Raw genomic sequence first — 14,250 nt, 5'->3', positions numbered from 1 at the left:
ATGCCCCTTTTACTGAGACCACACCCCTTTTTCAGACACGGCAGAAAAGTGTTGAAAATGTGGCACAAGTCATATAAGATGGTTTTGGGTGCAAATTGCGCCATCATTGTGCCAGAATTCATGTTCTTTTGCAGTAGTAAATCTGGGTCTATGGGGGAGATTTATCAAAACCTGTCCAGAGGAAAAGTTGCCCAGTTGCCCGTAGCAACCAATCAGATCGCTTCTTTCATTTTGCAGAGGCCTTGTTAAAAATGAAAGAAGCAATCTGATTGGTTGCTATGGGCAACTGAGCAACTTTTCCTCTGGACAGGTTTTGAAAAATCTCCTCCAATGTGTTTGCTGACTGCCTTATAACATTACAACCAATAGTCCCAAAGGACATACATCAATACTGACATGTAATTATTTTGTCCAAGGTCTCCTATCATAAATGATGGTTCCAAGGAAGTACTCCAAAAAATATATTGTACACTATGAAAACTAGAGCCAAATGCTCCACTTCTTTAACCAATTAAGGACTCAGGGGAAGATTTATCAAAACCTGTCCAGAGGAAAAGTTGCTGAGTTGCCCATAGCAACCAATCAGATTGCTTCTTTCATTTTTCAGAGGCCTTTTCAAAAATGGAAGAAGCGATCTGATTGGTTGCTATGGGCAACTCAGCAGCTTTTCCTCCGGACAGGTTTTGATAAATCACCACCTCACCTTCTAAAAATTATGCTAAAACTCTTTCAATTTTCCACCTACAGACCTACACGAGGGCTTGTTTTTTTTGCATCATTTACTTTTTAAGTTTCACCACAAAATCTACTTTGAAAAAATATTTGTGGGGCAAAATTGAAACATTTTGTACATTTTGGGGGCTTCTGATTATAGGCAGTCCACTTTTCAGTGGGAATGACACCTTAACTTTATACTGTAGGTCCATACGATTAAAATGATAATGCGCACAATATATATATGTGTTTGATTTTGTTTTACTTCTTTAAAAAAATATAACTTTTTGTATGAAAATTAGCATGGTTAAAAATGTCCTCTTGCGACCAATATAACTTTTTTATTTTTCCGTATATGGGGATGTGTGAGGGCTCGTTTTTTACACCGTGATCTGTAGTTTTTAGAGGTACCATTTTCATTTTGATGGGACTTTTTGATCATGCTTTATACATTTCTTTAGCATATACAAAGTGACCAAAAATATGCAGTTCTGGATTTTGGTATTTTTTTTATGTATACACCATTGACCGCACTGTTAAATTAAAGGGGTACTCCGGTGAAAACCTTTTTTCTTTTAAATCAACTGGTGGCAGAAAGTTAAACATATTTGTAAATTACTTCTATTAAAAAATCTTAATCCTTCCACTACTTAATAAGTAGTGGAAGGATTAAGATTTTTTAATAGAAGTAATGCTGGTGAATGCTACAGAGAAAATTCCTTTCTTTTTGGAACACTGATGACATCACGAGCACAGTGCTCTCTGCTGACATCTCTGTCCATTTTAGCAACCATGCATAGCAGATGTATGCTAAGGGCAGCATGGTGGCTCAGTGGTTAGCACTGCTGCTTTGCAGTGCTGGGGACCTGGGTTCAAATCCCACTAAGGACAATAAATAAAGCATTATTATTATTATAATAACGTCAGCAGAGAGAAATGTGCTCGTGATGTCATCAGAGAGCATTCCAAAAAGAAAAATATTTCCTCTGTAGTATTCAGCAGCTAATAAGTACAGGAAGGAATAAGATTTTTTAATATAAGTAATTTACAAATATGTTTAACTTTCTGCCACCAGTTAATTTAAAAGAAAAAAGGTTTTCACCGGAGTACTCCTTTAAGGTTATATTTTTATAGTTCGGCCATTTTTGCTTGCAGCGATACCACATGTTTTTTTTTTTTCGCTTACATATTTTTTTTAAATGAGAAAAGGGGGATGATTCAAACTTTTATTAGGGAAGGGGTTAAATCACATTTATTAACTTTTTTTTTTTAAACACTTTTTTACTCAATTTTTTTGTCCACATAGGAGACTATTACATGCTATTTTTGAATTGCATACACCAGGGGTATTCAACTGGATTACCGGGGCCAAGATTTGGACCGCGGGTGCCAGTCATCCGGACCGCCCTCCGGATCTTCCCTCATTCATTTGTATAGGTGTCTCTAAGACACAGATACAAATGAATAGCTGCTGCCCGGAGCAAGGGAACACTGTGTTCTCCTGTGATGCAGGCGGCGTGATTAGCACTGCCTGCATCATCTGCTCTGGCCAGGCCTGATAAGAAGAGGCCAGAGCAGTGGTGCAACGCAGGACCTGGGGCAGGAGCCAAAGCTCAGGTAAAAATTTGTGTTCTCCCACGTGTGACTCTCCAGTTGTTTTAGAACTACAACTCCCATCATGACCTTCTGTCTGTGCATGATGGGCGTTGTAGTTTGCAAATGCTGGAGAGTCACAGTGGCAAAGTTCATGAAGGGGCACAGTGGCATCCTTAATTCTGGGGGCACAGTGACATAATTGACTCTGGGGCACAGTGGCATCATTAATTCTGGGGGCAAAATGTCATAATTAATTCTGGGGGCACAGTGGCATCATTAATTCTGGGGGCACAGTGGCATCATTAATTCTGGGGGCACAGTGGCATCATTAATTCTGGGGGCACAGTGGCATCATTAATTCTCGGGGGAACAGTGGCATAATTAATTCTGGGGGCAAAGTGGCATAATTAATTCTGGGGGGAAAAGTGGCATAATTAATTCTGGGGGTAAAAGTGGCATAATTAATTCTGGGGGCACAGTGGCATCCTTAATTCTGGGGGCACAGTGGCATCCTTAATTCTGGGGGCACAGTGGCATCCTTAATTCTGGGGACACAGTGGCACAATTAACTCTGGGGGCACAGCGGCATCATTAATTCTGAAGGCATAGTGGCATCCTTAATTCTGGGGGCATGGTGGCATAATTCATTCTTGGAGCACAGTGGCATCATTAATTCTGAAGGCATAGTGGCATAATTCTGGGGGAACATTGGCATCCTTAATTCTGGAGGCATAGTGGCATAATTAATGCTGGGGGACAGTGGCATAATTAACTCTGTGGGCACAATGGCATAATTAATTCTGGGGGACAGTGGCATACTTAATTCTGGAGGCACAGTGTATCAATAATTCTGGTTGCATAGTGGCATCATTAATTCTAGGGAACAGTGGCATAATTAATTCTGAGGGCACAGTGGCATATTTATACTTGGGGCACAGCGGCATCATTAATTCTTAAGGCATAGTGGCATAATTCTGTGGGAACAGTGGCATCCTTAATTCTGGAGGCATAGTGGCATAATTCTGGGGGACAGTGGCATAACTAACTCTGGGGGCACAGCGGCATCATTAATTCTGGGGAACAGTGGCATCATTAATTCTGGGGCACAGTGTATCAATAATTCTGGCAGCATAGTGGCATCATTAATTCTGGGGGACAGTGGCATCCTTAATTATGGGGGCACAGTGGCATAATTAATTCTTTGGAGCACAGAGATACAATTAGTCGGTACAGGGCACAGTGTTTATCGAAAAATGTATTTGGGGGCATAGCGTTTGGCAGTAATATTGCAGGGGAATAGCATGTGGCAGCAATATTGCAGGGGAATAGCATACCAGGGGCCTAGTGTGTGGCAGTATGATATTCAGGGGTACAGTGTGTGGCAGAATTTGTTTTCAGGGGCACATTGGGTGGCAGTAATATACCAGGTGTACAGTGTGTGGCAGTTTTATATTCAGGGACACAGTGTGTGGTAGTATTATATTCCGGGGTACGGTGTATGGTAGTAATATACCAAAGGCCCAGTTTGTGTTAGTATTATATTCAGAGGACAGTGTGTGGGGTAATATACCAGGGGCCCAGTGTGTGGCAGTATTATATTCAAGGCATGCAGTGTGTGGTAGTAATATACTCAGGGGCACAGTGTGTGGCAATAATATACTCAGGGGTACAGTGTGTGGCAGTAATATACCAGGAGCCCAGTGTGTGGCAGTAATATACCAGGGTCCCAGTGTGTGGTAGTAATATACCAGGGGCCCAGTATGTGGCAGTAATATACCAGGGGCCCAGTGTGTGGCAGTAATATACCAGGGGCTCAGTGTTTGGCATTATTATATTCAGAGGGTACATTGTGCGGCAGTATTATATTCAGGGGTACAGTGTGCGGCAGTATTATATTCAGGGGCCCAGTGTGCGGCAGTATTATATTCACTATTCAATATTATAGCAGCACTGAGGCCGCTAGGTGTGAACCAGGCCTTAGCGTTCAGCTCGGACCTTTACCGGATGTCAGACCTGAATAAGCGGATCCTCTCTAAAAATAGTTGAATACCCCTGGCATACACTGTTCAATGCTGAGCCATAGCATAGCATTGATCGGTGTTATCGGTGTCAGCCTGCCATGGCTGACTGGAGCATTGGAGCACAAATTGGGTGGCGAGGAGGCAGGTGGTCCTGATTAGCACACTGAGCAGCCGGGATATTTTTTTACATTTTAGACGTAGCAATTAACGTTGATTACGGTGTCTAAGGGGTTAATGCCGGGCATCACCGCGGTCGGTGATGACTGGCATTAGCCACGGGTCCTGGTGGGCGTACATGTACGCCCTTCCTTTCTTAAAGGGGTTATCCAGGATAAAACTTTTTTTTTATATATCAACTGGCTCCAGAAAGTTAAACAGATTTGTAAATGACTTCTATTAAAACATCTTAATCCTTTCAGTACTTATGAGCTGATGAAGTTGAGTTGTTCTTTTCTTTCTAAGTGCTCTCTGATGACACGTGTCTCGGGAACCGCCCAATTTAGAAGCAAATCCCCATAGCAAGCCTCTTCTACTCTGTGCAGTTCTCGAGACAAGCAGAGATGTCAGCAGAGAGCACTGTTGCCAAACAGAAAACAACAACTCAACTTCAGAAGCTAATAACTATTGGAAGGATTAAGATTTATTAATAGAAGTAATTTACAAATCTGTTTAACTTTCTGGAGCCAGTTGAAAAAAAGTTTTTTCCTGGAATACCCCTTTAAGAGGTTAAAAATATGCAAATCTTGATTAATACACTTATTAAAAAACACAAAAGGTGAGGTATATTCAAATGAAGCCCAACTAACTCAGATAGGACACAGCTTAGATGATAGACGTTATCTATTACCCTGGGTACTTACAGGTACTTGATAACGTATATTGGGTAACATTACCCTAATATGCCTTACATAGAATTTCACGCCACTAGTTCTTCCTAATATGTGACCAACAAATACAGCATCAAATGCAGCACACTGTGGGTTAATAAACACCCTATCTCTTAAAGGGGTTGTGCGCTGCCCTGCAGTTCGGAGCTCCGCTCACAGCGTCCGGAAGTTCATTACTCCGAACGCTGTGTGCGGGCTTCCGTGTTCGCAGCCGCCATGCGTGACGTCACGCCCGGCCCCTTCGTGACGTCTCGCCCGCCCCCTCGTGACGTCACGCCCGCCCCCCTCTACCAAAGTCTATGGGAAGGGGGCGTGACAGCGGTAGAGCCCCCTTCCCATAGACTTTCGTTGAGGGGGCGGGCGAGACGTCACAAAGGGGCCGGGAGCAGGGATGTTTTGGGGCTGTCACTGAGCAACACAGACTTTCAACTCCCTCCAGAGGTTTTCTATGGGGTTGAGATCTGGAGACTGGCTGGGCCACTCCAGGACCTTGAAATGCTTCTTACGAAGCCACTCCTTTGTTGCCCGGGTGGTGTGTTTGGAATCATTGTCATGCTGAAATACCCAGCCTTCTTCAATACCCTTGCTGATGGAAGGAGGTTTTCACTCAAAATCTCACGATACATGGCCCCATTAATTCTTTCCTTTACATGGATCAGTCGTCCTGGTCACTTAGCAGAAAAACAGCCCCAAAGCATGATGTTTCCACCCCCATGCTTCACAGTAGGTATGGTGTTCTTTGGATGCAACTCAGCATTCTTTCTCCTCCAAACACGACGAGTTGAGTTTTTACCAAAAAGTTCTACTTTGGTTTCATCTGACCATATGACATTCTCGAAAATACTCTTCTGGATCATCCAAATGCTCTCTAGCAAACTTCAGACGGGCCCAGACATGTACTGGCTTAGGCAGGGGGACACGTCTGGCACTGCATGATTTGAATCCCTGGCGGTGTAGTGTGTTACTGATGGTAGACTTTGCTACTTTGGTCCCAGCTCTCTGCAGGTCATTCACTAGGTCCTGCCGTGTGTTTCTGGGATTTTTGCTCACTGTTCTTGTGATCATTTTGACACCACGGGGTGAGATCTTGCGTGGAGCCCCAGATCGAGGGAGATTATCAGTGGTCTTGTATGTCTTCCATTTTCTAATAATTGCTCCCACAGTTGATTACTTCATACCAAGCTGCTTTCCTATTGCAGATTTATTCTTCCCAGCATAGTGCAGGTGTACAATTTTGTTTCTGTTGTCCTTCGACAGCTCTTTGGTCTTGGCCATAGTGGAGTTTGGAGTTTGACTGTTTGAGATTGTGGAGAGGTGTCTTATATACTGATAACAAGTTCAAACAGATGCCATTAATACCGGTAACGAGTGGTGGACAGAGGAGACTCTAAAGAAGAAGTTACAGGTCTGTGAGAGCCAGAAATCTTTTTTGTTTGTAGGTGACCAAATTCTTATTTTCCACCATAATTTGCAAATAAATTCTAGGGATCGACCGATTATCGGTATGGCCGATATTATCGGGCGATAATCACGATTTTGGGCATTATCGGTATCGGCAATTACCTTGCCGATAATGCACCGCCCCGCGACCGCCCCCCCCGATCTGCCGCCCCGCACCGCGACCGACCCCCGATCGCCCCCGTAGTGCTGGGCGGTATACCGGTATGGATTTTTGCCCATACCGCTATACCGGTCGGGTCCTTCCCCCACCCTCCGAGTCAATAAAAAAAAAATTAAACTTACCCGTAATGGGGGTGGTCCGGGCCATGCATCCTGTAGTGTCTGGCGGCATTCCGGGTGGAGGGTGAACCGGTCCGGGCTGTCCTCCTCCGGGGGTCCTCTTCTCCACTCCGGGCAGGCTCCGGCCTAGTACGCTGCATAGACGCCGCTACGCCATGACGTCAGGTGCGTCGCTGCGCACGGGCGTCACTGCGCAGCGGCGTCTATGCAGCGTACTAGGCCGGAGCCTGCCCGGAGTGGAGAAGATGACCGCCGGAGAAGAAGGACAGCCCGGATCGGTTCACCCTCCACCCGGAATGCCGCCGGACACTACAGGAAAGGAGGATGGATGGCCCGGACCACCCTGACAGGTAGGGGGAGAGAAGCGGGTGGTGGTGGTGGTGGCGGCCTATGGCACTGCAAAAGCCACCGCAGTGCATTGATTTAAAGCGCCCGCTTTAAATCAATGCTCTGCAGCGGTGTCGAGGGGGGATAAATAGCCGATAACTTATACCGGAATATCGGTATAAGTTATCGGCTATCGGCCCTAACCTCCACCGATTATCGGTATCGGCCCTAAAAAAACGATATAGGTCGATCCCTAATAAATTCTAAAAAAAAAAAATCAGACAATGTGATTTTATGGATTTATTTTCTCATTATGTCTCTCATAGTTTAGGATCATGCTGCAGGATAGGGGATAAGTGTCTAATTGCGCCAGTACCCCCCGTGATCTCTCGTACGGGCCCCGGCATTGCCGCGGCTAATGCGCGTATCGCCCACCTCACTGAGGTTGACAACACACCACCTCCATACAGCTTTATGGGAGAGGCGGGGATTCATGATCGCTGCATCTCCGACTCTTCCATAGAGATACATTTAGGGGGCGTGTCAGCCATGGCATCATGCTGGGACGGACACACCTCCTGCATGGGAGTGCTGCGGATAGGGGATAAGTGTCCTAGCCTGAGGATAGGGGATAATCTTAAAGGGTACCTGTCATATCACGGAAAAAATATTTGTATATGTTACTCACTTGGTCATGCAGATTCTTTACATGTCTTTTTATGTGTCTAGCTTCTGTATTTGGCTCACAAGTCCCTCTGTTCTAATGCTCACTCATTCTGACATCCACTGCTCAGAAAGACACATGTTCGAGGCAAGCACTGAGCCTGCACTCACTCACCATGCATTCACTTCCTCCCTGAATCTGCTGTGTGGGGTCTCTTCATCCAAACACTGCAGGCTGATCTGTAACCCCTCCTCTTTTTTTTTTTCCATGTTTCTGTCAGATAGACTGGACAGGAGTGAGCACAGAGGAGTGCTAGTTCCACCTAGTGCCTGGCAGTATACCAGTTCATACCGAATACCGGAGTGTTTTTTCTTTACGATATGAATTTTTCACATACCGCAATACCGTTTCCATAGCAACCAACTCCAATGCGTGATGGTGTAGAGAAAAGTCCAGCCGCACAGCGTATCTGGGAAGTTTAGTCTGAGCTGCACTGAACTGACTGTGAGGAGCTGGGAGGGGACTACAACTGGCGGGCACGTGACTTCTGGGCAGGCACAGGAAACTCGAGCAGAACTGAGGAGACATGGAGGAGAGTTACAGGGCGGCCTGACAGAGACCCCGGGTACAATGGGGAAGACCCCAACCACCATAAAACTCAAGCAGAACTGTGGAAACATGGAGGAGAGTTACCGGGCGGCCTGACCGAGACCCTGGGTACCATGATGAGGACCCCTGACCACCTGACACTATACTGAGGACCCCCCTAAATACCATTAAATACTGTGAAACCGCCATAATTTAGAAAAATACTGTGATATACATTTTTTGGTCATACCGCCCAGCCCTAGTTCCACCCTCACTTTCTGGACTTTGTCCCAGCCTTTTACTCCAGCTGGAACAAGGATCATGCTGCAGCCAGACATGTCGCACCTTGTTCTGGACGGTTTGGGGACCCCTAGTTGTCTTTTTCTATAAAAAGGGATGCATTTTTTTTATCAAGTATATTAGAGAGGTTAATATTTTTCCAAGATGTACAACATAAAAGTTTGTAAATGTGACAGTGCCCATTTATACGTGATGTGAACAGAACCTAGTGCACGCTCTAATTTTATTGCTGCTGCATTACAGATGTATACAGTCTACTACTACTAGGAGGCATATGATTTTTTTCTTCTTCATAGAATAAATACTCTTTACGTAATATACTGGAAACACAGCTTTCTCATTTTTTCCTAGCTAGCATGGCATTGGTTTCTTTTCTTGGGCTGAGCAGATATTTATATTTAATTTATAAAAATGCCATCACTTTTTCCATTGCACCTTTGGTAATTTGATCTATTTTATTTTTTGGTCTGCTCACTGTAGCTTAGTCTTTGTCTCCGGGAGCTGTGGCTCAGCCTCATGTGTTGTCCTCTCTTTTATTTCACACTGCACTGTAGAATGTCTCATAGGATTGTATCTGTGTGTTGTTACTGATGGGATCATTGTTTCTTTCACCTACTTACTAAAAATTTACTGAGAGTCCACACAAGAGCCAGGGAATAGTAACAAGTGAGTCCACCCTCGAGTATATACTTCTAGTAGCTTCTGTGTGTCCTGAATGTTCTAGGACGTCCCCCATGGAAACTTGAAGAAATTAAAGTTTAATGACATATCTTAAATTCTGGAGACTTTAGCTGAGACATATTAATGACATTTGGTCATACACAGTTATAGCCTGATTTTTTACCCAAGCTACAGGATGATTTGGTTAGGTGCCCCCCACAACCTGGCAGAAGGCAGAAAATGTAGCAGTTTGGCCTCTGTTCAGGTGGTTTATTCTGTGCTGTTCCAAAGAGCAGGATTTGTTTAAAAAAAAAAAGTATACTGTGTGGTATATACTGTATACGGTATATATTTTTTCTAACATAGGAGTCCATGAATGACAATGAGTGCCCTAATGTATACCTTCGTAGACACTGCTAAAAATGCAATGTGAAATAAGCCTTAATTAACTTTAATGGTCAGATGAGGCATGAACAGACCAGTAGAATAAGCATTCACAGGTCAAAAATTGTCTATTTTTTTTTTCTAGAAACGGTGCATCTTATCTGTGGGTTCCGTCTAATCGCCATAACAGTTGAGTGCTCATTGTAAATTACACAGGTCCCAGAATGCAGATCAACAGGAACATGCTCTGTACAGAATCTAAGTCAGCAAGCAATGCTGGGAGGGTTTATCTCTGAAGGCAGAATATTTGTTCATGCAGCTTGCATTGCTGGCTGTTATGCAGCTTTTAGTGTAAAAGAAATCTTGTTGCTTATTCTAAATGTGAAGTTATTTTCTGTCAATGTTAAAAACATATTCATATTTTATTACATAGGGACTATGATTCTCACCCCCCAGCTACAGAGAACAGTTCTAGACAGCCAGTTAAAATCCAGACTGATGAAAATGATGTCCCAGTGATTGGTGAGTGTTAAATTTGGCAAAAGCAATATGGACAAGTGAAAAAATACTTTTTACAGTTACTGTAAAGTAGCGCCCGCCCCCCCCCCCCCCCCCCTTTATACACATGCAGCACATTTCTTTGTCCTGTCCTGGTCCTAATATTTTGGTACATTGTATAAACCTGCAGTCCATACTTTTAAAGGGGTACTCCACCCCTAGACAGCTTATACCCTATCCAAAGGATAGGGGATAAGACGTCTGATCATGGGGGTCTTGATCTCGAATACGGTACCCCAGGTATCTGGTGCACGGAGTGAACTTCGCTCCGTGCTGGATGACTGGCGATGCAGTGCAGAGGCTCATGACATCACGGCCGTGCCCCGCTCGTGACATCACGGCCATGCCCCCTCAATGCAAGTCTATGGGAGGGGGTGTGATGGCCGTCACGCCCCCTCCCATAGACTTGCATTGAGGGGGCGGGGCCGTGACATCATGGACGGGGCGCGGGTGTGACGTCATTAGCCTCCAGCTCTGCACTGATGCTGTAAACGAACGCCAGGTGCAGCAGGGAGATCGTGCGGGTCTGCCGCTGGCCCCCACGATCAGACATTTTATCTCCTAAAACAGAATAATCCAATCCAATCAGACATCTTATCCCCATAAACAGAATAATTCCGGCACCAGCTTCTTTGCTTCATCAATTTTATTTAGTAATATAGCATATTACAGGTACGCAAAACGCGTTACGGTGTATAGCCTTTCTCAATTGTATACAGACAACAGTAAAAATCATACTTATATACCTAGCTTCCTGGATGTAGAGGAACCACAGGTGAGTTTCAATGATGATTGACAGCTTTTTGTAATTTTTTTGTTCAGTTTTTCTTGCACAGTTTTTGGTAAAAAAATCTTTCAAAGTTGTCTACTGTTTGACGCACTTTACACCACTTTTTGTAGTGGAGCTTATTTGTATTGTTTTTATTTTTTTTTTTTGCGCAAAAATACACCACCTAAAAGTAGGAATGTGTCCTACTGAGACAGCCGGAAGATGCTAAACTACAACTACTCCCATCATGGGACAGAGTCTTTCCCATGATGGGAGTAGTTGTAATACCAAAGACAAAAGGCAATGTCCAGCGTGGAGGTTCAAGCAATTCTTAGAAGTTTATTCAGCAATTAGCCAACATGAGAAACAGGTGACGCCACAGTGCGCAGCCTTAATCGTACAAGGAACAGACATAGGTAGATGTTATTTATAGGGGAAGGGGTGGGGTTCCCATCCCGGAATGAACCCAGATGATTAACCCCCACCCTTCCAACCCAAATCCCAAGATAACAATAGAAACGCAGGAGAACAATGTCCTGCAATGTGAACATGTCATACAAAATAAACATTAAAATCACATGTAGAAAAATACAAAATGTTTTTTTCTGTTATCTTTATAGCTTGCAATGTCGATTTAGATATTCATAATGAGTCGATCTCCCTTATTCCTCCTTCCGATACAGAATAGATGCATATAGGAAAAATCATGGAAAAATATATTTTTGTATGTGTAGATTAGTGGATCTCCATAGAGATCTTCTACCATTGTTTGCTTCATAGTTGTAATACCGCATTGCTGAGGGACAGCACTTGCACGTCAACCGACTGCAGGTCTCTTTTGGGACTTTTAGGGCCACTACTCCCATCATGGACAGACTATGTTTAAGATGGGAGTTATAGTCCAGGGGCTTAGGGGCAGATGACAGCAGGTCATTCTTCAGAGACCCGCTGCAACCTTTACTGCTCCGCCCCCTAGTGATGACGTCGTTAGGGGGCGAAACTACACTGTCCAGGACTGACTCTGTCCTCATTATGCATTTTGCATTATGGGAACAGAGCCTTTCTTCCAGTGTGTTCCCAAACAGGGAGACTCCAGCTGTTATGTAACTACAGCCCCCCATGATGGGAGTTGTAGTTTAGCAACAATTTAAGGCTCCCTGTTTAGGAACACACTGCATTATGTGCGCTCTCCCCAGGGGAGAGCGCCAAAAATGTACTAACCTTTTCTTTGTTTTGTTTTTTCTTATCTTCTCATTTCAGATACGTGAATGCAGAGGACTACGTCAGATTCGGTGGATTGCGACGATGACCAGCGTTTTTTTTTTTCAATAAAAGGGTTAACGAGGGAGTGTTTGTATTTTTTTTTAAATACATTTTTTTTTCCATCTGTCGTGTTTCTTATAATTGAATTATTAGGCTTAGTAGTGGAAGCCGTCTTGTCGATGGAATCCATTACTAAGTCGGGGCTTAGCGATAGGCGTGTCGGGAAGAGCCGGTACCAACAGGCTGGCGTTATTTAGGCTGGGGAGGGCCAGTAACAATGGTCCTCGCCCACCCTGGTAACATCAGGCTGTTGCTGCTTAGTTGGTATCTGGCTGTTACTGAAAATAGGGGGAACCCTATGCATTTTTTTGTAATATAAATAAATAAATAAAAAATGTGCGTGGTTGCCCCTATTTTCAGTATCAGCCAGATACCAACCAAGCAGCAACAGACTGACGTTACCAGGGTGGGCGAGGACCATTGTTACTGGTCATCCCTAGCCTAAATAACACCAGCCTGTTAGCCCATAGGAATTGGTACTGGCTCTTCCCGGCACCCCTGGGGCGGTAGGTACCGGATATTAGTTGGGGGTTATTGCTAGCTGTTTTTGAGGCTAACGCTAAGCCGGCTTAGTAATGGATTCCGTCTATAAGACAGCTTCCACTACTAAGCATAAAAATTCAAATATAAAAAACACAACACATTGAAAAAATTAAATTATTTTAAAAAACTCTCTCCCCACATTATTGAAATAAAAAAAAATGCTGGTCATCGTCGCAGTCCACCGAATCTGATTTAGTCCTCTGCATTCACATATCTGAAACCAGAAGAAGAAAAAAAAAAAAGGTTATTACATTTTTGGTGCTCTCCCCTGAGGGAGTGCGCCCATACTGCAGTGTGTTCCTAAACAGGGAGCCTCCAATTGTTGACGTCTGCCTACTGTATCCTGTATATACAGTCATCTATAGATGGTTGTATATACAGGATAGCTCATAAAGACTTAACCCAGATCTGCTCAGCAGCAGCGTGGGTTAACTCTTTCCTTGCTGGGCTCCTGTATAGTATACATGGGTACACTATGCACCCCTGTATACTATACAGCTGGTGGAGGTAAGTAGTGATGGGCTGCACCCTGTATATGTATATGCTACACATCACTCCTTACACTCCGTGGGCTGGGCGCTCTGCATCCGACCCATGGAGTGGTACCCTGAAGGTAGATCTGGGCGGTACAAACAAAAATGTGTATAACAGTATTTTTGTAAGTGATGACGGTTCCACGGCATTTAACGGTATCCCCCCCCCCCTCCCGTGAGGCCAGTAACGGGGAACGTCGGAAGGTGAGTTAAAGTTTATTTTGTTTATTTTTGCAGCCCGGGCAATTTTATTTGTAGTACAGTACAGATTTCTAGCGCCGGCGGCTCGCAACTTATAGGAGGATGAGCAGAGGAGTGCTTGCGGTGACATGATATGGGGACAGATGTGGGGACAGCGATAATTCATTGGGGGGCAGAAGAAAAGCAGAACAGCGCTCGCGGGTCATATATGATTAGTTCCCCGATGTCGGGACAACGCGCTGCGGTGGATAATTCACTCATTTGAAGAGGGGGGGAGGGGCCCGGTATTGCGGTATGGGCAAAATTCAGATCATGTAGGAAACAAAATTTGCTTTTCGGTATGAACCAATATACCGCCCAGCACTACCTGAAGGCAGTGAAAAAATGGCCACAGGGTACAAAAATGATGTTTCCACACACCAGCAAAAATGCAAGGAAAACT

The 14,250-nt window shown here is 44.3% G+C and overlaps 1 protein-coding gene across 1 annotated transcript in view; it reads left to right on the top strand.

Moving 5' to 3' along the window:
* WWP2 (WW domain containing E3 ubiquitin protein ligase 2) overlaps nucleotides 1-14,250 on the top strand; it is a 79,266-nt gene that overhangs the window by 29,547 nt on the left and 35,469 nt on the right. Inside the window, exon 5 of the mRNA XM_056525911.1 lies at nucleotides 10,315-10,403. Coding sequence (XP_056381886.1) covers nucleotides 10,315-10,403 — 89 coding nt within the window. The remainder of the gene's footprint in view (nucleotides 1-10,314; nucleotides 10,404-14,250) is intronic.

The sequence above is a fragment of the Hyla sarda genome, chromosome 6 (genome assembly GCF_029499605.1).
Source record: "Hyla sarda isolate aHylSar1 chromosome 6, aHylSar1.hap1, whole genome shotgun sequence".
In the NCBI taxonomy this organism is placed as follows: Eukaryota; Metazoa; Chordata; class Amphibia; order Anura; family Hylidae; genus Hyla; species Hyla sarda.
Note: the sequence above shows the minus strand (reverse complement) of the source record. Positions and strands in the feature narration are given on the sequence as shown.